This window comes from Gambusia affinis, linkage group LG22, assembly GCF_019740435.1.
Source record: "Gambusia affinis linkage group LG22, SWU_Gaff_1.0, whole genome shotgun sequence".
NCBI lineage: Eukaryota > Metazoa > Chordata > Actinopteri > Cyprinodontiformes > Poeciliidae > Gambusia > Gambusia affinis.
Genome location: NC_057889.1, coordinates 11,358,501 through 11,384,430, shown reverse-complemented (window position 1 = coordinate 11,384,430; position 25,930 = coordinate 11,358,501). Strand labels below are relative to the sequence as shown.

The window sequence follows — 25,930 nt, the reverse complement described above, 5'->3', positions numbered from 1 at the left end:
CTCATCAATGTCTGGCATCAGTCAATGATCATTGAAGCCTCGAGTTTGTTTTCAGTCTCACAGCTGCAATGCTCAATACGGTGAATCTCCTTCATTGTACTGATACTCATTTGAGGTTTTCGATTATGGCAATTTCCTGTCGATCAGCGTAATCTGGACTGAGGCCGTTCAGATACAAGCTGCCGTTCCTGGTGAGAGCCCCTGGGACGGGACTTAGAGAAAGCGTCAAGGAGGGGTACGTGTCTTTGTCCTCGCACAGGTTGGCTGACAGCGTCCTCTTCCCAGGGGTCATCTCCTGGTTCATGGTGGCGTTAATTCCAAGCTCGGACGACAGCTTGCGCTTGATGGACGCGGCCCGCTGGAACCTATCATAGATGTCGACACTAAGTCGCCTGCGGGTCTCTTTGAACTCTGCTGAAACATTTGCCGTCCACTCAGCAGCATGGGCACGAAACTCCCCGACCTGCAGAGACAAAATGAAGATTTATGTCCAAATGGCTCTTTCTCTGTTGCTCACATTAGAAACAGATTTAACCCTAAGGAAAGATCCATTGCTGGTCGAGTCAAACATCTACTTCAGCCAAAACACACTCACAGGCCGCAATTTTATGTTTAACTTTCAACTATAAATTGAAAGTACTGAGTTATACATGTACAAATCTACCGAATATTTGAATATTCGGTATTAAATACTGAATATTTGAATACCGATTCGAATATGAATCAGCCATATACATGGTAGCAACTTAACTTAGATACATTTAAAAATCTACATGTTCAAACTGGGTATCAAAATTTGGAAGAATTTGGATTTTAGTGACTTTGTTTGTACATGGTGTGGGTGTTTGTGCCACAAACTCTTGTTTCAGTAAAGGCTAAAGCTCATTATCTCTTTCACCATGTTGTTTTTACCAGAACTGTGCATTTTACTTTATCTAAAATCAAGGCACAAAAAATGTCTGTCATCATGTTGCACCAAAACAAATAAGGATTTTGTAAGCCAGGGGTACAAAAACAACCTGGTTTTAGACTTTTCTTCACTCAGTTTTGAATTTATTGTCATTTCCATCAAAATGGACTCATAACTATTCAAACCGCTAAGAACATTACACCTAAAAACAACAGTTTTCTCAGTCATCAAGAATGTGGAAATGAGAAGTTCAGTTACAGGAAAGAAAACTTCAAGATGATTAAGAGTGCCCAAGAAGCACCAGAATGGTTTCTGCCCAAAGAATTCCCCACTGTCTCAGAAAAGATTAAGGACAGACTATAATTCAGAAAAAAGGCATGCTATGTTGTCCAAAATATTATCCTACTTATGAGGGTTTGAAAAAATATTTATTTGGTAAAGATGAGAGCTACTATATGTACTATACAGCCAAAATTAAAGCTTTATGCAAAGAAATAGACTGCTTTTGAAGAGAGAGGGTTTACTGGCACGAACAAAGGCTGGCAGCAAAACATCCTCCAAGAGCAACTTCATCAAGCAATCTGGGCACAATTTATTGATTACGTGTGCATTTTCATCATGATGGATGGAGCACTGTGTGAAAGAACCAAGATCATCAGAAATGACATTTTGTCAGCATGTCAGAGTTCACAATACAAAGCAATTTAAAATGATCCATCTTTGTAAACCAGATACGATATATAATTGTTTTACATCTGCAGTCAAAGGTCCAAGTACACTTAAGACATCTTGTTTTAATACAAAATACAAGTGGGTGGTAAAAAAAAAATCAAATATATTTTCAAAAGGAACTTTTAATCTGACAGAACAGCCTCATCATATTGAATATGACTGTAAGAAAATGAGCTATAACTAGTTCAATGTACCCAGTAAATTGAACTAGTTAAGGCTGTGACTAAACCTCAGATGCTTTGAGTGAACTATTAACATTCAAGACTCTTAGAGTGTTGTTCTGTGATCTAAGCAAACGTGGACTATCTGCTAATGGATGAAATCATGTCGAAACATTTAAAACCCTGAAGCATTTAACCCAGAAATGTATTAAGAGAACAAAAGTCATGCATTGATTGTCAGGCTGACCACGTCTAATAACTTCAGCCTCTTTAATGTGCGCAGCTGACGAAAACGTTCGCTGAGATCATAAATGGCACGTCCATTAATCTCCTCAGACAGCTGTAGAAAAGCTCTTCCCTCCAGCACTCTCCCACATGCCTTGCTCGTGCTCCAATTAGCAAACCACATGGAGGAACTTTATAACCTTGCATGCTGTTGTTCTCTCTTATTGTTCATTTATCAAAGTGGCCGACTGCAGATGTGAAGATTTGTGAAAGCAGGAAGGAAGAAATCAATATCCAAGGATGATTTTTTTGAGACTGGTGCAATAAACAGGTTTTTCTTAGAATTGCAGCTCCTTGCTATCCGATTCAATTCATGCACAGATCTATCAGGGATGTTGTGCAATATTCATAATAATACAATATTTATATTGGGGGTAGTGCCCACCGGGTTTATGTCTAAGGCCTAGAATGCCTTGATTGTGACTTTTACAGTCACTATCACCCAGTCATCACATCTAGTTTTATTATTCTGTATCTCTTACTGACCAGGGCGTATCAGTGAATAAGACAAGCCAGTTTTCTGATACAGATTTGTAAAAGTCTAAGGTGCACACAGTATGTATTATAGACACAGACAGCAAGTGCATCCATGGTTATTGAAAGGTTTCACCTTAATATTGCATCAGCCTTCCTTCTCTAGGGTCCGTATTTATTTAGCAGCCTTTGAGGTGAAGAGTGGGGTGAAGAGGCACTTGAATTGAAATTTATGGCACATGTGTCTGCACATTGGGAAACAAAGAAAAAACACCTTCTGTCTACTCGTTTTCTCTGCCTGCTCGTCATCGACGCTCGTTCCTTCCAGCAACCTCCCAATGAAAACCTCCTCTCCCAATGATTGGATTCTCTGCACAGCTCCCAGCCTCCTCAGACGTACACTTTATATGCCAGCAAGGATGGAAAAAGCTGCATACTTCCAAATAGCCACCGCTCTGTCTTATTTATGTCAAAGAAAATAAGATGGGCAGGAGTCTGAATTCAGGAGGAGAGCAGATGTGTGTATGCGGATGTGTGGCTTTTATTTATTTACTTGTTTTTTTTTTTTTTCATGTGAGTTATAAACCTGCTGTAACAGCCAGGTATTCTATTACTCAGCTCCAGCAGACGTCCAGTGTGAGACTGTATTTACTTCACAGAGCAAGGACAGGATGAATCCACATCGCTTTCAGATTCATGGCTTTAGGGGCGTAAACAATGGGGTCACTGTGGTCTGAGGCTTACTGTAAATATCTCTATACATAACATATTAGGCACACTGCCGATGTGACTGTGAAGAGATGTTTAGAGGTCAGCACAAAACAGCAGCATAACATTGAATTCTTTAATTGTCAGATATCATCATGTTTTTCATATATTATGTAGATCACTATCAGTCTTTTTATTGTTTATACAAACAAACAAACAAACAAACAAACAAACAAAAAACCCGCTGTAGCCTGGCTGTAATACTTTGTCATAAAGAACATCACCTGAATTCATAGTCCAAATAAATAGAAGCTGCCATGGGCAAACTGACATCATTTGTAACTATGGAAACATAAGGTGCGCATTAATGAAAAATAATATACATTTTCCAAAAATGAATACTTCAAAAACCAACAATTTGATTAATGATACTTTGGACATTACAGACAATATAAGCAGGCAGATCACTAGTCAGACCAAGATATGAAGCATCTCATGAAGTCCACCGACTGCTCTAAATCAGTAACTGCTCTCCAAATATTTGTCCTCCATATTTTTCCCAGTCAAATGAAGCAGAGAGAGTCTTACTGCAGCTCCAGTCTGACTTTATCTCTGATTATTTGTCAGTGTTTAAACTTCCACATGTGCAGCATGAGTCTGAATCAACTTGTTGTTTGAGGGAAACCTGATTCAGATGGATTTATAGAAACTCAGAGTTGGGTAATCAGCCAACTACAAGTCCTTAACTTTTATCTTGATTAGCAAAACACAGACTGATTATCTGGAGAAATATACGACACAGTTGTTGGGAGGCTCATGCATACCTGGATGTGCACATCACAGTAAGAAAAAAAATGACTTTATTTAGCAATGAAATCTTTATGTTTTCACTTATTTACAGGAAATTGTAAATTGTCTGTACATCTATAGAGCTTCATCAGGTACAAAGACTCCTGAGCCGCCACTACCCTCAGCAAGAAGCAACATTTTGATCTTCAGATATATTTCTTATACTTGAGCCACAACAGCACATACCTCCTCTTTAGTTTTCTTAGAGATGACTCTGAACCAGTCTCCAATCATGCTGAGCACTGCTGCAAAGTACGCCAAGCCCACCAGGATCCAGAACCACACCACCGGCTTGTAGTAGTCGAGGTACTCGAGATTCTCTGAACCACCTGTAAGACAATCAACACAACAAGTGGGATACAGTGGAGCACTCTGTTTGATCTTTTAAATTACTTGATGTAAATAAATTGGACAACTTAATGAGAGTTGGTTTGTCAGTCTTGTAGAGAAGTCATCTGTCTTGGATATTAGAACTTCATTAGAACTTTATCGCAAGAGAATGATGGACTAACATGTATAAAACTCTCATATAAAACAGGGTACCATATAACATTTAATTTTTAAAACTAAAAATGTATTCTCACAGAAAAAAATTAATATCTTAAGAGTGTTTTCAGTATCAAAATTGAGAACAATGAAATTCCTCAAACATCTTCTAAAGAAGTTAATGTTTTCTGAAAACTGGGCAAAAAATCGGTCCATTCAGTGTAGATCTAATAAGGACGACCATCAGCCAGTTTGTTAGAATAAGCTACAAGCAACGAAAACAGAGGATGTGAATTCTTCAAAAATGAATGAAGAGTGTGGAACTTTCTGAGCTGTACTTGTACATGCATCTGTATGTAAATCCCAACAATACCATATTCATAAAAGCTACAGAGCAAAAGAAGTTTAAAGTGATATATGGGTGCCCATTACAGGGCATGTTTAACTAAGAGGTTCCCAAGCTAATTAGTTTACTGTAACTACTGCAGGCTGATGCAGGTGCTGTAATCTAATCGATAATCACTAGGGCTTCTCAGGGATGTTTAATCTAGCAGCTAAGTGTTTGTGATTTTTCCCATCTGCCTCTTCCTTGTTATCTGCCAAGCAGGTCAACTTGAACTAACTGCCTACTGCACACACACACACACGCACACACACACGCCCGTATGTGCAAACTTTAATGAAGACACACCTAGTGACTCTCTTTTATCCTCTCCAGTTTTGGCTCCCATTCCGTCCTGCCAGGTTCACTTACTGCATTAGCGTGACCATATGTAGTTAAAGCTTCATACTTATCATGATGTGTTTGAATCTTGGACATAATTTGGGTTGATTTTCTTTGTTGTTTGTATAAACATATCTTCTTTGTTGTTTTTTTAGTTGCATTAGTCCCTTTATGCATTTATTACTGTCAGTGCATTTGGACTCATTTCTTTGGATTAGTGTTCCTTTCTGTTTATTATATTTTCCACTTAAATTTCCTGGTCTCCCTTCCATTAGTTCTCCCCACTTTGTTTCTTTCACCTCTTTCTTTCTGTTATTCTCTGTGATATTCCATGAATCCTCCGCGATTTGTTTCTGTTTTGTATTCTTCTGGTCAATCTTAAATATTAGTAAATTTTAGTATCAGCTAACAATATTTCTTTAATTGACTAATTCATTTATCAAATATATCCCTATCAACTTGGTCCCATATAAGAACATATTTGTAAATTTTGCTAATCGACAAATTGGTGAACCTTACGAGGAGCTGTAATCCAACCAAGTCACTCCATCAGTACTTGAAAACTCATCAAAGAAAGTCTGATTATTACATAGCATGATCATCTTAGCATGTCTTATTTAAGAGTAAAAGCTCATTTTAAGAGACATAAACTGCTGTAGACTTTTGATTAGAGGGCTTAATGACATACAGAAGGACAACTTAGACTTTGCAACGCAGAATGAGCTGAATGAGATCATTTGAAAAAAATATTTTTGAGCTCTGATTTCTAAAAACTCATTAAAATATTAAAGTCACCAGCTTCAGGTTTTAATATCAGGAGAAAAGGTCCATGCAGTGTACAATTAATCAATTCCTCCAAACCTTTTTTGGTGAGGTTTTTGTACTGATTTGATATGAATAGGATCTTGTAACTAAAAATTACTATTCAAACAAATATTCAGAATGTCATATAAACCTCCAACCTATCTCTGTTTCAGATGGATGATTTACACAGCAAGACTGAATGTTTCAAGTGGAAATGCCTTTTAATTAGTTAAAATCCAACTCTTCATCTTTTTAACCTGTTGAACTCTCTTTTAAAAACTTTAACAGCATTCGAAAACCAATTATTTTTGAAGGACATATTTCTGTTGTACTCTAGACTGCTATTAGAACTTAAAAAAAATATTTTGTATCTAGTAAATAATCCCCTAAAATGCATTTATTTTCAAATATTCAACTGTATCAACATGTTCTTTGCTTTTATTCATTGAAGTAGCACTGACATAGATGCAGAATTTAGGATCAAAATAGTAAAGCTGCTTAAAGCTTATATTGACATTAGGTATGTACTTCCTTTAAAACAGTTTCTATCCTTCCTCTGACTTCGTCTTACAGTGGAAAAGAGTCATGTTGCATGCTGTTAGAACTTAGTACGGTGCTTCACTGACTGGAAAAGTCTTCTATTTTTTAACTTTCCACTAGTCAGGGATTATCAAGTTAAAATTTGGGTGATTGTGATCAAGAGACATTTTCTAGGTGCATCTCTTGCAGAACAATGATACCAGTGTTTTGTAATGTAATCGTTCTTATAATGAGGCTCACATCATTGCTTTTAACGGAATTTTGGAATTTTCAATTAATTTTGGTACTACAAAGTTTTCAGCACATGAGGTATTACTGTAAATGTAGAACACTGTGAGCAGACTGTCAGCGATGCCGAAGCATTTTTGAGCCAATATGTGACACAAGAAACAGGATTTCACGTTGTCCAGCAGCTGTTCCAGCACCTTGTCCTTCCTTTCAATGGTGTAAATGGAGAAAGAAAAATTGTTTGGGTCTCAATGTAACTAAACAAAATTTTCCTGCAATCCTAAAGCACAAATTTTAAACTGAACCATATGTGGCTTGGGATAACGTAGCTTTGGATTTTGCCTATTTGCTTGTTTATGTGGTACAGTGAGCTTACCATACCCTGGATGTAGAGTCACAGTTGTAAATAAAAGCACATTTTATTGCACTTATTTTTTTAGTTTGATTTGATGACTCTGCTATCTCAATCCAAACAAGCCTATACTCATCACATTGAAATTTGAAGAACCATTTAGGGGATGAGTAACAAATTCAGAAGGAATCTTAGATTTAACAGATGGGAGAACTGAACATAAAGCGGCCATTTGTAGTCAGTGATGAAGTATAAGGATCGCAAAAACTGGCTGGTGGGAGATTCATTGCTACTTAGCCCATCCACTGAGTCAAGCTGTCCAGCTTTGCTATAAATACACTGACTTTAATAGAGGTGTCAGTCAGACAAATGAAAGACACGCTGCGAAACGAAATCACATACCCTCGGTCAGATGACCTTTTTCTCCGGCCACGAAGTCTCCGAAGCCAATGGTGGTGAGGGTGATGACGACAAAGTAGATGGACTCGAGCGTGCTCCAGCCTTCGATGTGTTTGAAAATGACAGCTGGCAGGGCCACGAAGATGAGGCACCCGAATAAGATGAAGAGCAGGGTGGAGATGACACGGATCTTTGTCTGGCTGACTTTCCACTTCTGATAAAAAGGATAAGAAAACGGAAACTATTGAGAAGTTTCACACTCGAACACCCCAGAGAGAGAGGCAAGGTGATTGATGGTTTGAACATTTTACCAGAGCAGAAAAGGGTTTCAAAATGCCACACCCATTGAACTTTTTTGTTCTTTCAAGTTATTTGAAAATGAATCTTGTCTTAATAGGTTATATTTGCTTCACCATTACTCATGCACGTAGTTTAAGTATTTCTAGAAATAAAGTTTTGTTTTACTATATCCTAAATCCAACACTGCAGAATTAATGCGGTATGCTTTCCTTGCTAGATGGAAGAATCCTCCTAACAGGATGAGATACAGCATGTCTCCTCATACCTGTCATCTGCTACAAAAACAATGGTCTCAGTTTGTTATTTCAGTTGCCTTCATGGTAGTAGATGTTTGAATGAGCTCAGAAGTAAGTCTGATTGGCAAAAATTCTAATTTAATGTGAAATCGGGAGTCTTTCTTTTCTTTCACAGCTGCTGCGAGTTGAAACATATTCTGCATGCAACTGATGTCTGGGGTAGCATTTCCACTTGAGATGACTTCCTTCAGCTGCTTTCATGCTGATAGCATCATGCCCCTTTCCTCCCCAGTTATGTAAGACCTAAGAACAGCATAAAGAGCATACAGACCTCGGATCAGAGCTTTTGATCCCTCCTTGGTGCCTTGTGCAAAAATTTGGAATACAGTAAATTTTAAAGATAATGTGCTATGCTAAAATTTGTTGAAAACCAAGCATTACTATTTTTCCAAGGGGGACTGATAAAGCTGAGTTGCTGTAAAGCATTATCCCCCAACAGCAGTGACAGTAGTAATCCATCTGTTTCTATTGTCTGAATGACCCTCCAACCTTCCCTGCTCCAGAGGGAGTGACAGAGCATGCAATGAATCAGTAACATAATTAACCTGTTGCTGTCAAGTATCTGGGTGTTAAAAGAAATTGCCACAGCCACTGGTTTGGCTCCAAAACAGAAAGCTGAGATCGTCTTTTTGAATAACTGCACGTGCAGAAAATGTCTGTAAAATGTTGGGCTTTAATTGGGGAGAGTATAATCTGCCATCAATCTCCAGTCAAATGACTTTGGAGTAGTGCCTGAGATTAATTGGCTGTGGCCCCAGTTTCTAATTGAAAGTCTTTATTTTCCCCACAACAGTAAGCACCAGCTCAGGGATGAAACAGTTGTGACATATCTGCAATCAGAAGGTTGTTCTTATCAGACATCGTTGCCTTTCACAGCGCTGAGAATAGTGGCATGTCCTGCCCTCCTGCTGTTTTTGTCCACAGGCTTGTTGTAGGGATCCCCCAGCCAGCAAGTCTATCAAAGATCAATTAATCAATCTGTTTGTCTGTCTGTCTGACCGGCTTGTCAAACATCCCATACGCTACCGACCATCTCGCTCAATCTGGGAAGTTGGTTGCTTCCTGAGCTGTGGGTTTGGTTGAAGAATAAGGGCTTCCTATTTCTTAAATAAAGACACATTTACTGTGAAGCCACTGTAGTTTTTGGTGGTGAGCTGAGTGATGAAGTATAAAGCATGGTGAGGGTTATAAAAGAATCTCACTGGGAAGTGGTTTCCTCTCCAACTGCTGCTCATATGGCTGGTTTAGTTTTCTCGTCGAAGAGTGGGCGAGGACAGCAGGGAATAGCATGCACTTGAATAAATCAGGCCTCATTTCAAATCTTTATCCTCTTCCCATCCTCTCAGACAAACAATATCTAGATTACAGATACAGCAAAAAAGAAAATTCCCAATGTTGCTCACCACAATCATCTTCTCGACTTTGGCGATGCCCTTCCCAAAAATAGTTCCCAACTGGTCGCCAACACCGGCCAACAGGAATCCAAACAGGGGAATGCCCAGCAGAGCGTAGAGGATGCAGAAGATACGTCCTCCTTCTGTGTGGGGAGAGATGTTCCCAAATCCTGGTAAAACGGAGAGACGGGTGGAAAATGAACAAAAACAATTCCAATTCAAGTCAGAACATGTTATTTTCACAGTTTATTGCTGCCTAATCACTGTGTACCTCTTACTGCCAGCATTGGCTGCATGGAAGCAAAACTACACAGATCTCCTACTCTGCCATTAATTCATTTGGTACAAGACCTGTTTTCTTGCTGAACAAATTTGATTTGCTCAAAATCAAGAAGTTTGTAAATGCATTTGCATATTTTAGAGAACAAAATACTGCATAGATATGAATGTTGGAGCTCCAGAGGCTGTACATGCACAGAAAGAAAGAGCAGAATATGCTGAACATGCATGTGTTCAATTTGCGTCTTGTATAATTTTAAAGTCAATTCAGTCACAAGCTGGTTACCTAGCACATGATTTAAACAAAAAACAAAACAATAAATAAAAATAATAACGATAATAATAACCTCTATTAGTTACTGTTTTAGCTTAATGAAATTTGGTAGACAGGAAAACTGACCCACAAAGTCTGAATGAAGCACATTAGGAATTCAGACAAATTCAGATAAAAATCAGCTTGATGAAATTCCAGCGGTGGAAGACAGAAGTGTGTAAGAGCCTCTGACTCACTCTAATTTAATACTCAGACCTGCAATTTCAAAGCAAAACGAATGGAATATGAAAAGAGAAAGTGAACCTTCTGCTGACTTTTAGCACTTTCAGATGAGACAAAAGTACAGATCTGTTCATGACTTCTCCTCTTCAAACCTGCTTATAAAGTGCAGCTTTACAGTAACAAGTTAAAAAGAAGCTTCAGAGATTTTTTTCCTTGCATAAACTTGACTCCAGGCATCACATAGTGTGCACTGTCGGTTTCATTAGTCAACAGCTGCTTAATGAACTAAATTTTACTTTCTTTTATTCATACATGTAGGCTACAGGGAGCCTTCTGATGACTCTCTAGTCTTGGGCTGGACCGGAATGACACCTAATGTGAGAGAAATTGTCAATCATATCTCAGTAATTCTATGATTAATTCAAGGGGAGCAGGGAAATGATAAACAGGAGACTAGGCCTGTCGTAATAAGAAATAGATCAAATAATCACATATTAAATTAAAACAAACTCAATTTTCATTTGAACAATTTATCGTTTTTCTCTTTTCTCTCTTTTTCTTCCAAAAACTAGATAAAAACAGTCTTGAGTCTGGTGCTTGGGTCTAAACTAGCCAATTTTGTTTCCAGAGACTTCATAATTTATTTTATTTGTTGTTTCTGTTGTCTTGTTTATTTATTTTGGATATTTTAAATGTCTTCCAGTTCCTGTATTAAATGTTCATTGAAATTAAAACTTTCTCGATCTTTCAGATTGTGCTTTTGCGTTATTATGCCATTACCATTATACTACTTGAAAATGGTCTCAAAACAAGACATTATGATTTATCGTAAAAACTTCTGGGATAATTTGTTATCGTGACAGAACTAGAGGGGACAAATTCTAATTCAATTCATAATTGTCTTCTTTTCATTCCTAGTGTCAAGAATCTGGTATTCATGGACAGGAAAGCAACAGTGAAATTTGGTTGGAGTGTTCCAAGTAAGAAATTCACTATGCAGAGATTTTGTAAAGCTCTCCCGGCCGAGTCTAATTTAAAAACAAACAGAACAAAATACAGTTCAACCCCGCTCCCATATTTAGTGAACTGAAACCGAGCTGCCAAGAACAAAATGTTGAAACAGAAAAATGACTTCAAAAAAACAAAAACCTTAAGCTATATAAGTGTATCTCTTTGCATCACAAAAAAATTACAGACACAGTCAAATCCTCCATCATCTCCACCCCATTGAATGATAGAATTACAGCCTTTAAAAAAAATCACATTTATCACATCCCTTTATTTTCTCTTTTTGTTCAGCAATGGCAAATTCAACTTTCTGGTGTTTTTCTAGTTCAGGCACTTGTCTGTCTGAAAAATTAGACATTTTTACAACACTTTTATCTGCCTTGATCCTTTTCTATTAAAGCAGAACTAGTTCATCTGAATACACTGGTGAGTTTCACACCTTACTATAGATGCTCCATTAATAATAAATATGATTTTCTCAGCAAAAAGGCTGATGTCGACATCCGTCATTCAATCATGTCACCATGTAGTGATTCATATACAAGAAGAGTTTTGACTGTCCATGGTAAGAGGAAATACTCGTATAATGAACATGGAAGACCAGAAAAAAAGGTAAGTCTGATATCTTCACTAATAGGTAATTTAACTATTTTATGAGATATTTAAATCATTTAATGAAGGATATGGTGTTTTTTTTATTGTTGTTGTTGTTTCCGATTAGGTTTTATTTCTGGAAATCCCAATAATTTTACACAAAGGGATTTTTATCTTAATTAGGGCTTATAATAACCAAATCATTACATTACTGCAATCCACAAAAGGTTTATTTTGCTATCAAAGGGAGACGAGCATGTAAAAACTGCTCATTCCTGTTATTACAAACTAGAAATAATAGATTCCTTTGAGTGTTGGTATTGATCCAGATAGCGTGGAAAGTAAATGGATTGTAAGTCAGACAGATTTAACACAGCGATCCCAGGTGATCTGACACAGTGAGATCAATCACATATTCAGCTCCAGGAGAGAGGAGGGAAATAACAGGAGCAGCAACAAATGCCTCATTCATATTTAATTTTCTGATTTTACAGTAGGGATGAAAGAGAGAGGGGATTTTCATTAGTTCTGGTAATTCAATGGGAATTATCTGCAAAGACAAAGAGATCCCCAGATTTTAACAGATGTTCAATAATCTCAAGCTGATCTAAACAAACGAAAACAAAAATTACATCTCCGGGATTTCTCTGACAAAATGACACACTGGCTTCAGAGATGGCCTCTGTGTCTGATTTATTTACATAACAGCACGAAGGCAACGGAACAATCAGGAAAAATTATGATTGCCCACAGACAGCACAGCAATTATGTGCCGTTTACACCAACAGGCTGCAAAGACAAAGCACACAAATCACCACCTGGGAGGGAGGTTTCTGCAGAAAAATCAAAGCTTTTGCCCACTGCTACAACCCTTACTTCATTCATGCAATTCGGCCTTATGTGGACATTTCTATAAAAACAGAAAGTCAAACAGATCTCTGTTCTTTGAAATGAAGCCATGGAGCTTTTTCCTCTGGGTCAGCGAGCTAAAAACAAAAAAAAAAACAGCAGTGCAGAAATTACTCTTTGCCTACAAAGTGACTTGCAAAAATGTTTATCACTGCTTGAAATTCTTTTACAACTTGTCACGTTACAAGCACAAACAATGCATTTTATTGGTAGTTTATGTAAAACACCAGCACAAAGAGAATTAGTGTTTATCATTTTCTTTTACCATTAGCTTTCTTCCTATCACTCTTTTCTAAAGGGCACAGCCAATGGTTGTCCAGTCAACAGATTGTTTCATCTGAGCTGTGGATTTCTTTAGATTCTCCAGATTTTTGGACACTTCTCTGATTAAAGCTGACCTTTCCTGCCATTTTAGGTGGTGGCCACGTCTTTGTGGTATTGCAATTGTACAATACTCTTTTCATTTATATACAATGGATTGCACAGTTCTTCATTATTTCACTATATGTTTAAAGCTTAGGGTATTGTATCCTAACTAAACCTGCACATCTTAATTTGTGGCTGTCAGGACAGAAGGAGGCTGACTATATGCATGCTACTCTTCTCAGACGTTTTTGAAAAACCATTTTACTTTCTCTTGCACATTATGCATAACTTTGTGTTAAACCATAACATAAATGCAAAATGTGAAATGGGGGTTGCCTGTGCATACTTTTGATGCGCTGTGGCCTTTGCAAAGATCAAAATATACATTTATAGCAATTCAGTTTTTTATGTGAAAATGTGTATCTCAGTAATGATCGCTGACAAAGCCTATATTTAATGAGCTGCAGGTGCCCACCAAGCAGATGAGGTAGAAGCCTGTGAATGTGTGTAATCCTGTTGTGACTGGTTTCAACAAAGAAACATGACTTCTCCATTGTGCAACACACACTGGAAAATTGGAAATGAGTCTGGTGAGAGTATGGGCTGCATGTGGGCTGTATAGTTTGATACTACAGTGCTCATCGAGAGCATGCTCTGCCTACACATTGTGGCCATTCATGTGAAAATACAAGCACACTCTTATTCCAAGCTGATAGCCAAATCAGTTCATTACACTTTAGTGCATTTAATTTCCTCATTAGAGACTGAGCTTTGACAGGGTGCTGGAGATGTGAAATGGAGCCCAACAACCCACTGAACAGACACAGTGATCTGTCAAGGTCCAATTGGAAAAGCCAGAAGAGCTGTCAGAATGCATGTGTGTGTGTGGGTGTGTATGTGCAAGAGTCTGTAAGAAGGGTGCTTGTGTGAGCTGTTACTTTTTTTCTGATTAGTAAGCTCTTACAGCTGCAGATGACACAAAGAGGGGACAAATTGTGTAAAAAAAAGATGGGAAGCATGGTGGACTTTCAGCCTGTGGCATTCAGATAAAGGGTAATGTGCTATAATTATAATTTGAGTCCTGCATTTAACTTCTGTTGCTGTGAATGAACAGGATATTAGCTCTGTTGCAAGAACTGATAACATTTTAGACCTGCCAAAGAGCAACTTAGTGGAAATCTCAGTTGGATAAATGAATGACCAAACTCAGGCTAGATTGAAAGAGACGTTTGATGTTCTTGTGGCTCTGTCATTCATCTGTCACTTATGTTGAATATATTGTTTTCGTTGTCTTACTGATGTTAAATAGGTTCCATTCAGTCTGGGGTGGAAGTGAAAGAGCAAATCAAAGCGCAATCTTGTAGAGGAAATGAGTTTTTTGCAACTGTTGCTGGAGTGCAGTCATTGTGCAGTCTTGGACAGGAGCTGATGTGACTATAATTTGTGTGCAGGTGCAATTTCATGCCAAAATGGTCCTTGAAATTACACAGTTATTCTGCCATTGCTTCTACTCTCTAAAAGGGGAACGTATGTTTATTTGATTTTTTTTTTAAATTTTCAGGACTCAGAAAAGAACAGATGCTATTTTCTCTTTATAAAGAAACCATTCTTCCTACCGATTGTGGTGATAACAGTCCCGGCAAAGAAGAAGGAGGAACTGAGGTCCCACAGGCTCGTCTGATTGGACAAATTTCCTGATGGATTCACTCCAGCACGAACTGCCGAAACCACTTGCTGGAGACAAAAGGAGAGCACTTTCAACGTAAAGATGGTGGCTCTCGATGGGAGTTTAACACAATACAAGTTCAGAAGCCCAGAAGAAGAATACAACATTAGTGGTGCAATAAATGACAGCTGAGGTAAACATCCAACGAAGCCAATTAAGAGTGGAGAAAAGATAATAGCATCTGTCACCTTTTGAAGATTTTCTTTTTAAGTTGCAATCCTATTCACAAAGAACCTGTCAAGACTGTTGGGAGTAAAACTCAAGAAAGCAATAAATGTTCTCAGTTTTGATGAATTCTTATTTACATTTTCGTGTTTTCCAAAGCCAAGTTTCACACCCACTTTACCTTTTAAAAAGCCTTTAATCAACATGTGGTCTCTAATGTGAACACTAAAATGCAAAGAGCTTCCTCACTCTAAAATCCATGCTTTGTCTATTGTGTTTGAGTGAAAGACTGAACATCTTAACTCTGTGTGAATTGGTGACTTCCTGCACCCTGCTGTTAAATGCATGAATGCTAAACAAGGTAAGATGAACTCAGTTTAGCTGTTTTCATTTCTGCTGACAGTTTTGACCCCTCTTGCTCTCTCGCAGTTTAAATAAACCTCAGACAAATCCTTAAAAATACAGTTTCCTTTATATTTCTCTAATCTGTTTGCTTCATCTAACTTAGTTTTAAAGAACAAATTTTCCTCAAAACGCTGAAATTTGAATAAGAGATATTCATGAGTCATTTTTCCTACATCTAAACCATGACTCAGGTCTTTGAGAGGAAAGTTCAAGTTAAGTTTTCTCAATAAATACATACCAATAAATACTTTTGACCAACAACAGCACATTACCTTAGGTTAAGAATTTAAAAGTATAATATTTACTCTAAGTCCTAATTTAATGCCAACATTTAATAGTACTTTTTGAGTCTTGCCCTAATCAACAATCCTTTAATGTTTTCGAATGTGAACTCAATATCACACATATCATGATCTGATTTTATTGTATTTTTCAGGCTCAGATCTTTCTGTTTAAACAAAAATAACAGGAATATAGCACTTGAATTTCTGTGCTTCTTATTTTAATCTTTAATAATCTTTGTCTTTAACATTATTGCATAACATAAAGACATGCTTTACTAGTAATTATTTTAAGAGCTGGATGGACTTGGGCTCACCTTTTGTTATTTACAACTGACCCTGTGTTTGGGTTGAAACAGTACAGTACATTTAAGACAAAAGGTTGACTCAGCTGGGTCTTATGATCTTTACAGAATCACTGAGACAGAAAAAAACTAAAAGCTTTGAGATGTCAGGAGAGCTGCTGTCAGACCTTTGACTCTAATGCTTATAATTGTGGGAGAACATTTTAAAATATTTATATCCTGTTTATGAGGCTTTAAAAAAAAAAAACTCAAAGCCTGTAAAATATTAAATCTCCTTTGCGCCTTTGATCAGGAGGGAGCAGCAGATGGAATAATCTCCATTAACTGAATTTAATATGAATTGACCTCCTGGAATAGAACAGTAATTTTCCATTAATGATGTTCATACACAATATTTAGGGTCACTAAAATGTAACAGGGTGTACAGTGTTTATAATTATTCATCATCATTAGTTACACGGAGCCTTCTTTCATTCACAACAGGGAAGCTGCCTCTGCATAAGACATTGAAGATGAGAGTATTAAAGTGGAATTAAAAAGACAGCAAATGAGAAAAAGCTCTTTTACAGTTCAGAAATCAGTCAGAGGGAAGACAGACAGCTAGACCAAAATTACTCTGGCTGTATAACGTTGCACTTACCAGCCACTTCAAAAGGTACACCTTGCTAGTAAAAAGGTCGGACTCCCTTCTGGCTTCAGAAAAATCTTGATTTTTTTTTTTTTTGCACAGAGGAACATGTCTGAAAGATTTCTCTGAGATTTTGTTCCATGTTCACATGGCAGCATTTCAAACTTGCAGCAGATTTGTCAGCTTCACATCCTGGATGGAAATCTCTAACACCATCATAACTCAAAGGTGATGTGTTGGACTGGGATCTGCTGAATTAACTCATTGCCAATTCAATTGCAGATGATTTGAGCTTTATGTGATTGTGCGTTTTCTTGCTGGAAGTGTCCATTAGAAGAGGTGCACATACAAGGATGGACACAGTCAGCAACAACGCTCTATACTTTAGGGAAACATCTGACCTTCCTGTCTGAATGCTGTTAGATAGAAACTCATCTGACATTTTCAAAATATGTTACTGAAACTGTAAATTGTTGCCTGAGTTTTCTAAACATAGCTGAGTTCTGGAGTGGAATCCAATGTGGTTTTCTGCTGCAGTGGCCCATAGGCTTCAAGATTCAATGTGTTTTTGTCTTTTTTTTTTTATTTACAGATTTTTCTCTGTAAATTAGAGAAAAGTTGTGCAAAAAAATTTCAGCAGTTTAGCGGTGTGGCACCAACAATCATGCCACATCGAAAGTACCTTAAATCCTCTACCTCCCTCATTCTGGTGCTTTCTTTAATTTTGACCAAGACCTCTTCATTGCATTTAGACCTCTTAGTTCCTATGATTTCTGCTAAATGACCTCCAATTGCATTGACCTCCAATTGAACTGGTGTACCTGAAGAAGGTGCAGATCAGCATTTATAGTTCAGTTTATATATAATTCATCAATGAGTGACTTTTGAGGTAGGATCTGAGACCTTTGGGGAACATTAGTTTGTTTAGGAACCATGGCCTCAGGCATCATTTTAAATTTTGAACTCTAAGTTTGATAAATCTGAACAGACCAGAAAGAAACTGAGAGCCATCATGATACAAGTCGTTTTAGTCTACGAATGCAAAAAAAAATTAAGCATCTATGCTTATTTTGTCCATGTATTGTTCTTCTGATTAAGAGAATGGAAATTATGTGCCATGAATGTTCTCAGCTGTTCAAAGCCTAAAAACAAACGTAAATGAGGTTAAAAGATAAAACATCGCATCCATTGTTCCTCCAAAGAAATCCTTTGGCGAGGGAAGGCTCAGTCATTCCCTTTTGTTTAGCACCAAGTGAGCTTATCATTTCTTCCCTGCTCTGCCATTTGCACACAAAGCTGCCCATAATAAGGCAAAATTATGTGGACGTCAAGCAGGCTGTCGGCGAGCTAAACCAAACAATTGAGAGAATCTGAATCGTCAAAGCCTCTTTTTTGATATAGCTTACCTTTTTAATTACTCCCTTTGAGAGCACACTTCTCCTTCATCCTCTGCTGACTAGCTTTTGAAAAAAGTTGTGTTTGTGCAAAGTAAAAGAGTGAATAAATGGCACCTGGGTTGAAACCGTGCATCAATAAATCATCAGAGGAAAAGTAGTTGCTTGAAAGGTTGCTTAACTCAGTCACTGACCTGCTCACTAATAGATGATAGGCAGAGCTGACGAATGCTGTAACATTCTTGTGAAACAACAAAAGGATCAGAGTAATCTTTGATTGAAAGTGAAAAGCTGTCTTGCAATTAGCCTGACAGTATGAAAAGAAAACGTGCTTCCAACATAAAAAAGTACTGATTTTGAACCATAATTAACAGAGGTGGTCTGTCCTAGAATATGTTATCTGTATTACACGACAAAGTTTTCATATGGAATTTAATGACCAATCGAAAATACTAATTTAAAACAACACAATTAGACTTGACAACCTGAAAATAATAAAGGCTAGATTTAACCAAATTTGAAAACAATAATTTTTTTCATGGGGAACAGCTGTGTTAAACAGGGAGACTATTAAGAAAAGTCTAAATACCTGATCTTAAAAGATAGATATGTTTTTTTGATCAAATGTATGTATCTCGCTATGCTTTGAGCTTCAAAAGTGAAAAGTTTTTAGTAATTGAAAGCCAATGTTCAGTTGGGCTTGAGCGAATGTCAAAGAATGTATGGTGTAGAATTCAAAATAACACAAAATAATTCTTGATCTTGAGATCAGAGTTGAAAAGTAGAAAAGAACTACACTTTATATACAGAAATATTCTGCAATTTCTAATGTTCTCTTGGTTCTGAGACATGAGAGGCTTTGAGTTTGATTTGTGTTAGTTTGATGTTTTATTCAACTTCTTGGTTCTGAGACATGAGAGGCTTTGAGTTTGATTTGTGTTAGTTTGATTTTTTATTCAACTTGTGGTTTGATTCTCTTGTTTCTGTATCGTTGTAGGATTCTGATTGATTATCCTGTTGCTTCATGTGCTTGAATCCCTCTCAGTGCTGCTAATCAGGTATCATATTTGGTATATTTTGTGGTTTTCATTATTCCCCATCAGATTGTTCTTATTGCTAGGACGTCTTCACACATTTGGAAGTGTTCACACCTCCAAATTGCACATAAAAAATTTCAAGCTGTAGTTCAAATGTAAAGTAAAATTATAACACCATCTAGGATCTCATTGAAATGTAATAATTTATTGATAATTAATAAGGTCAGTCTGAATTTAGGTCAAATTCCTTCTCAACTTGACAATTTAATCGATAATAGTATGACACTGTCAGAATCTCAGCACAGACAATGACCAAAATTCATGTCAGTGAAAGATTTTCAGCATCCCTACAAAGCTCCTTATAGACTTTCTTTAAGCTCAATATAAACGTTGCAGATCTTTTCAAGGTGACTGCAATTAAATGATGTTAATGAGCTGCTTTTCAGGTACAACGTGAAATGTTTTGTTTTTCATATGAAAACAGAAGAAAAAACATGGAGCAGCTTTTCTTGGGAATCCAGACACTTTAAGAAATAAAGCACAGACAACAGCGAAGAGACAAACAGGCATGAAGCGGATGAGACCAGATTGCCTAAATAGATACATGATGCCACTTACTAACATTCAACTTGTTTTAAAAGAGTTTATTTCATGACAAATTGAAACATTAGTGTGAGCTACAATGTAGCTACAATGGAGCTATTGTAGATTCTTGGAGATTTTAGTGTCTCTCCAAGAATGGAAAACCAATCCTGTGTGTTATGTTGACTGTTTACCAGATCATCTGCAGATGCAGCAGTGTTCTTTGTATAATGCAGTATTTGTCTCCCTGCAGCCCTGCCGTGCAGATTACTGTTGTTCAATGTGGTGAATTCATAAACATTAATCTTTACTCTGTATGTTAATGGAATCCAAACTCTTTAGAAGGGAAAGTCTAACCTTTTCCAGCCTCATGAAATCTTTCCACGAACTTAGAAATCTCATTTACTCCTGCTTAGATACCTGTCCTCATCCTTTTAAATAATATTTAACTTCCTGCTTCTAAACACACCTGATTGTCTCCATGCCAGTTAAACAAAACTGTTTTAACATTGATAGAAACTGAAACTGCCACTTAGTGGATTCTAAGAAAACACCCTTTGTTTCAACAACAACAACAAAACTACCATTTATTGTGAATTTTCTCATTTTTTTAAACTAGGCTATCTTTTTATCTATTATTTTCAGTCTAAATTATGTAGAAATCTTGAAAAATGTAAAACATAAAAAACCACTTTCAAGGACAAAATTGAATCTTTCGAGAAAAACTAACCTATAAAATTATGACTTTTCATCAAGTCCTCTTAATTAAAAACAGGATCATTTAACTAGATTGGCTCAGCGTAGTAAATGTTCATGTGTTGAGTAATACAGTGTCAGCAGAGTTCAGTTGCATTATTTTCAATCTTGGTTTAATGTGTTTAACAATCATCACAAGATTACTGGTAAGGGAAAAAAATCTTCATTATGACAATTTTTGTACCTGAACTTTACAGCATATAATGTTAATGCTATGTTATTATAGTTAGGGCTTCAAATTGGCTCATATTTGCATCTTCTTTAGATAAAAGGTAAATAAACTTTGCATTTGAGATGATGCATTCAAACTGAAAACATCACTAAAAAAATACACAGCATTTCATGCTTGAACATCTCTTTAAATGTTCAAGCATGAACATTTAAAAAGATGTTAATCTTTAAATGAACATCTTAAAGATGAAGATGTTCATCTTTCACCTTCACCTTTTTCATGAGTCTGGAAAAGGTTAGACTTTCCCTACATTTAATGTAGCAGGTTACATTGACATCTTCTTGTATCAAGCAGATTTAAGGTAGAAAACAGTCATTTCCAAGCTTTGATTGTTAAAAGATATTTTTTATGGATTAAAAAAACTAAATGTAATCATAGTGGTTCAAGGAACTTGCATTCGATTCTTGATTTCTGTCACCTTGTGGCCTAAACTCACTGGCGACTTTGCTAGGTACACCTGTTCAGTTGACTTGAACACAAACTGCATTTATTCTACAAATTATATGTTGCAATTCAATGCCTGTAAAACTATTTTGAGACAGAAAATGAAAGCAGTCCTTTTCCTACGTTCAAATGTTGCAGTTCTTATGATGAAGGACCATCATAGCAGATTATGAGTTCACCCAGATAGCTACTAGGTGAAGCAAAACATCTCAAACTAAACTCTAAAGAGATTCAAAAAGTAAAAAAAAAAAAATAAAAATCAGCTTTGTGAATGATTTTAAAACTCTGGACAACAAACATATCACTGTAGCTGAGAAATTGTTTTGTCACCTTGCCATTGTACATCTATGCATTTTGACAGGGCATAGCTGTCAATATGCTCACTATGTAAGTTAGCTCTTGTGACTGCTATTGGTTTTAACACATTTCGCTATCAAGGAGCCTATGCAGTGTTTTCCCTAACCAAGGAGGGCACCTGCCAGCAGGACTGCACTTCAAACTTCATGGTCTTAATCCAGAAGGTTTCTATTTTTTTTACTTTGACTATTCACCCAGCATTCAGATTGGTGAGCTGAGGCATGTGAAGAAAAATACATATCATCTAGAATGCGACGACTGTGATGACAGTAGAAATACTTTTTTTTTGTCCCATTATAGCTGCATGATGTAGATGACTGCCAGTTTACTTGCACTAAGACATTCTGATTGTATCTGTACATGAATTTGTAAGTCTTCATGAACCACATCTTAATAGCAAAGCCACAACATTTTAGCTTCCACAAAATTAAAGCAGAAATTGCGCCACTTGATCACATTACAAATCGTGCTCAAGTGCTTTACTGATTCCGTCACTGACTAAAATTTCTATCAATTATAAAAAAATACTAACAGCAGAATCTGATCGATTAGATTCACGTTAATCATGCCCAACAACTATTTAAATTACCACAACAAACTGCAGGAAGTTTAAACATTTATCATATGTTATTCCACAAAGTATCTAAAATAAGCAAAATTCCGTAAACAGGAAACAAACCACATTCAGACAGTGAGAAACAACCAAACAACCTTCTTGGAGGTTTATTTTTTAGTATACAAGGTGATTCATTCCACGACCAACCTCCAGCTGTGGTAATTGTTGTTTCTGTGGCAAAACAAAATATATACTGCATGTGCTCTGATAAAACTTCGTATAACCAGTGTTTCAATAAACCATTCACCTTTTTAGCAACAGTTTGCCATGGAAAACACAAAACATGGGAATAAACCTGTGACGCAATGCACATTTCAAAAGAAAGTTCATTTTGTCAGTCACTATAAGTCAGCAGAAAAAAATATATTACACCTGCCTTGACAAGATCCTCCAGCTCCGTTGAATTTATGCAGCTGTGCAAGGCCAAGAACTCCAGTTTCTCTTTCAGAATGACCGATTTCTGGTAGCTTTCGTGAGGCTGCTCCAGAGCCTGGAACACTGTTGCCCCAATGATGAGGTACAGCACCACCAGGAAGAAAATGGCCGAAACAGTTTTCCACCTCATGACTGTGGTCCGGGTGTCGCACTCATCCTCGGGAGTGTTCAGCACCACTGGTTTTGTGGAGAAGGACAGGCGAGGCTTGGAATTGTGGACGGCAGCCTTTGGGTCAAGGAGGTCAGGTGCGGCCACTGGAAGCATGGAGATGATCATTATCTGAGGTGTTCCACACTAAAAGAGCTAAAAATTATACATGCTTCTGTTAAAAAGAGCTTAGCTAACAAATTATGTGGTGATACGTAATGCATTTGACTTTGTATCAAAAGCTAATTAAATATTTTGTTGGATTATTGCCACTGCAGGCCAACTGTTTGAAATTTTAATATTAAAACTTCACCAGTAAGAAGATGACTGATTGCTTCACTGTTTTCATTTCATTGTACTTCTTTGATTTCCTCTTTCTTACTATTTTTATTCCTTCAATTTTGCAATAGATTGTGACAAAGAGCTAATGCTCCTGAAGCTGTTCAAGTAACTCTTATTTTCTCTTAGTCAAGGACTTTACACTTTTTTAGCAATATTTTCATTGTGTTTCTCCAACTTTCTCAGGGCAACAGAAAAAATTGCTTTTTGAGGAGAAGTGCATGTGCAGCACAACCAGCTTGTACAGCCATGCAAAAAACATGAGGCTCTGTAGACAGGTTGTATAAAATAGTAACTATGCTGCATTTTTCACTAGAATTTCTTTCACCTTCTACCCACAAACATTTTTACTATGTTTCTTTAGGGGAAGAACAAGTTTTCTGTGAAGAAAATATTGTTTTTTAATGTGAAGAATAAAACTTCTGCTGTTTTTTATGAGGAAAAAGCCTTTGCCTATCCATGGAGATTTAATAGAGGGAATAATGAAGAGAATATTTATTTTTCAATTAAATTTTTGTCAACTTTTAAGAAGGCGCATGAGTTAGAGAAGCTGCTCAGCATCCACAAGCTTTTCTTTAACCAACATTTACTGCATTAACTCTCAGCCTTACACAGCAATACACTAATTATTTTATTACTAACTCAAGCTGCACATGTCTGAATGTCTTACTAATAAATACATAATTAAAGCTTTCACCAGTGCATCCAGGTGAAGTCGGCAGTCCCCATTAGTTGTTGATTATTATTCAAGCTTCTGTCTCAATGATCTAACTATCTGACATATTTTTCACATTTGAATCAAGACTTTAACAAACAAAAACTCATGGCACTAATTCAAAAGACTAGCACATGCAGGCTATGAAATGAATTCTACAACATTTCTATTTAGAGCACATGTTTTTTGGGATATTATGTGCGGCACGTGAATGTGAAGTAGAAGCAAAACGACAATTGGTTTTGAAATATTTTACAAATAAAATTCTCTAAATTAATACAGCTTCCATTAACCTTTTACTTTACAGGCACGTTTCTTTTCTATCATTTTTTATTTTTTTTGCTTTTGTTGCTGCAGGTTTGGTTGAAGCTTGGATGAAGTTTGTTTTGTTTGACATCAGCCTTTAAAAGAGGACCGAACTTTGACTGCGCCTCTCTAACACATGACTTTGCTAGTTAAGACTTGCCCACTCCAGCCCCTTCTCCTTGCCAGCCTCTAGAATGTATTCTTACAGGTTTGCCTTGCATTTAGCTCCTTTCCAATCCTTCCTGATCGGCATTCCTGTACCTGAGATTGTAGTGTGCTAAACAGTACTAAGGCCTTATTTGGCAAACTGGGGCTGCTTTTTGGTCATTTTTAAATCAGGTCAAACAAAGCTCCTATATGGAGTTCCCCAAGGCTCCATATAGGAGAAGGTTTATTAAGCATCGACCTGGTTCCTCTGGCTCAGATCTTTGGAGTAGTACAACATTGTTTGACATATCTATCCTCCTGATAATACAATATTTTATTTCTCTCCCCACTTGACCATAGTTCACTGCAGTTACTGTGTCCAAAATATAATCTTAATACAGAAGAGTCAGAAGGTGGCAAGTGGCAATTGCTTCCTTGACTTGTCCAGTATGTGTGCTGTGTTTTTGCATTGGTTCACCAGAGCTGTACTGGTGCCATACTGTTGTTGGTTTTTAGGGAATTCTTGGAAGTTTTTAGCGGGGAGACTTTGCAAAACCCCAAACGAAACGTGAGATTTCTACAGATAGCCGGCTGTTTCTCTTTACTGAGCAATTTATGAGGTGTCAATTTTTATGGTTGTACCATTAGAATTACTGGATCTGCACCTCTTGTTCAGCTCCCAGTGATCTGTAGCAATCAGGAGCCTCACATTTACATGTTTTTGTGTCCTTGTATAAAAATCAAACACACAGGAAATCTTTGTGGAATAAACTCAGCCTGCCTGACACTAGGCTATTATATTTTAATGTTGCACATACAGCACTTTCTCTGCATGGCTACATTCATTTTTTTTAGTATTTCTGTGCTTGGAGCATGAGCTACAACAACAACAAAAAAATCATTAAATATTTAACAATATTTGTCACAATGATGTTTCTCAAACGTTTGCTACTCTTAGGTGATTACACAACACCCCCCAAGAGGTCGTGCTGGCCTTTTTTTTTTTTTTTTTTTTAAAGGAAACTGCTTCTACAGAGTAGTACTCACTTCATACCTCCTAAGCTTTCGCTAGCATTCTTATTTTATAAGTTACATGACTAAGGTAAGCACTGTTGTCACGATTCAGATGGTTTAAAAAAACATATTTTTTATGGAACAACGTTTGACAATAAAAAGCATCTCAGAAAACAGAGATAAAATACACAAAAATGGCATAAATTAACTGTTATCATTCATTATTCACGCAGACAATTTATAATCACCTTGGTGTCAACGTAGGCTACTTACTTCTCTACCATCTCGTCTCTGTCGGTTTCCTAGAAGGCGTTATTTTCCAGAAAAGCGCAGCACCGCTCTTTGCCTAAAGTCTGCCTTTGCCTCCCGTGTTCGCTCCAGAGGACGTGTCCGCTGTCCACATGGCTTCGGAGTGCTGATCTGCTCCCTGCTTCACAATCTCCGGAGAAAATACATCCAGCGCATCACGTCTGTCGGCACAAACGCGAGCTAAGACTGGGCGTAAAAGGAGCTGGGGGGAGAGGCTCCTATCCACGGTGCACATCCAGGTGTTTGAGGGAAGCGCGGTTTGTTGGCGTGAGAGCAAACACTTTGTTCAGAGTAA

The 25,930-nt window shown here is 37.1% G+C and overlaps 1 protein-coding gene across 3 annotated transcripts; it reads right to left on the bottom strand.

Annotated features, from left to right (window-relative positions):
• On the bottom strand, window positions 1-25,930 carry LOC122825494 (potassium channel subfamily K member 2-like). Of its 3 annotated transcripts, none has more exons than XM_044106925.1 (6): window positions 25,600-25,930; window positions 22,595-22,912; window positions 9,652-9,812; window positions 7,656-7,866; window positions 4,306-4,448; window positions 1-463 (listed from the first exon to the last, which is right to left on the bottom strand). In XM_044106925.1, coding segments are annotated over exons 1-6 (1,191 nt in total). In that variant the 5' UTR covers window positions 25,601-25,930; the 3' UTR covers window positions 1-106. The 3 variants fall into 3 exon arrangements, with proteins under 3 accessions (XP_043962860.1, XP_043962861.1, XP_043962859.1); XM_044106926.1 differs by lacking the exon at window positions 25,600-25,930 and adding an exon at window positions 14,911-15,028 and having other exon boundaries at window positions 22,599-23,430; XM_044106924.1 differs by lacking the exon at window positions 25,600-25,930 and having other exon boundaries at window positions 22,595-23,430.

What these genes read in the sequence shown, in the direction of transcription:
- LOC122825494 (XM_044106926.1), bottom strand. Translation starts at nt 22,934, where the DNA reads ATGATCATCTCCATGCTTCCAGTGGCCGCACCTGACCTCCTTGACCCA. An exon ending in GACTGTTATCACCACAATCG is followed by an intron (nt 9,813 to 14,910) that starts GTAGGAAGAATG and finishes CCGTTTTACCAG; the next exon opens with GATTTGGGAACATCTCTCCC. An exon ending in AAAAGGTCATCTGACCGAGG is followed by an intron (nt 4,449 to 7,655) that starts GTATGTGATTTC and finishes ATTGTCTTACAG; the next exon opens with GTGGTTCAGAGAATCTCGAG.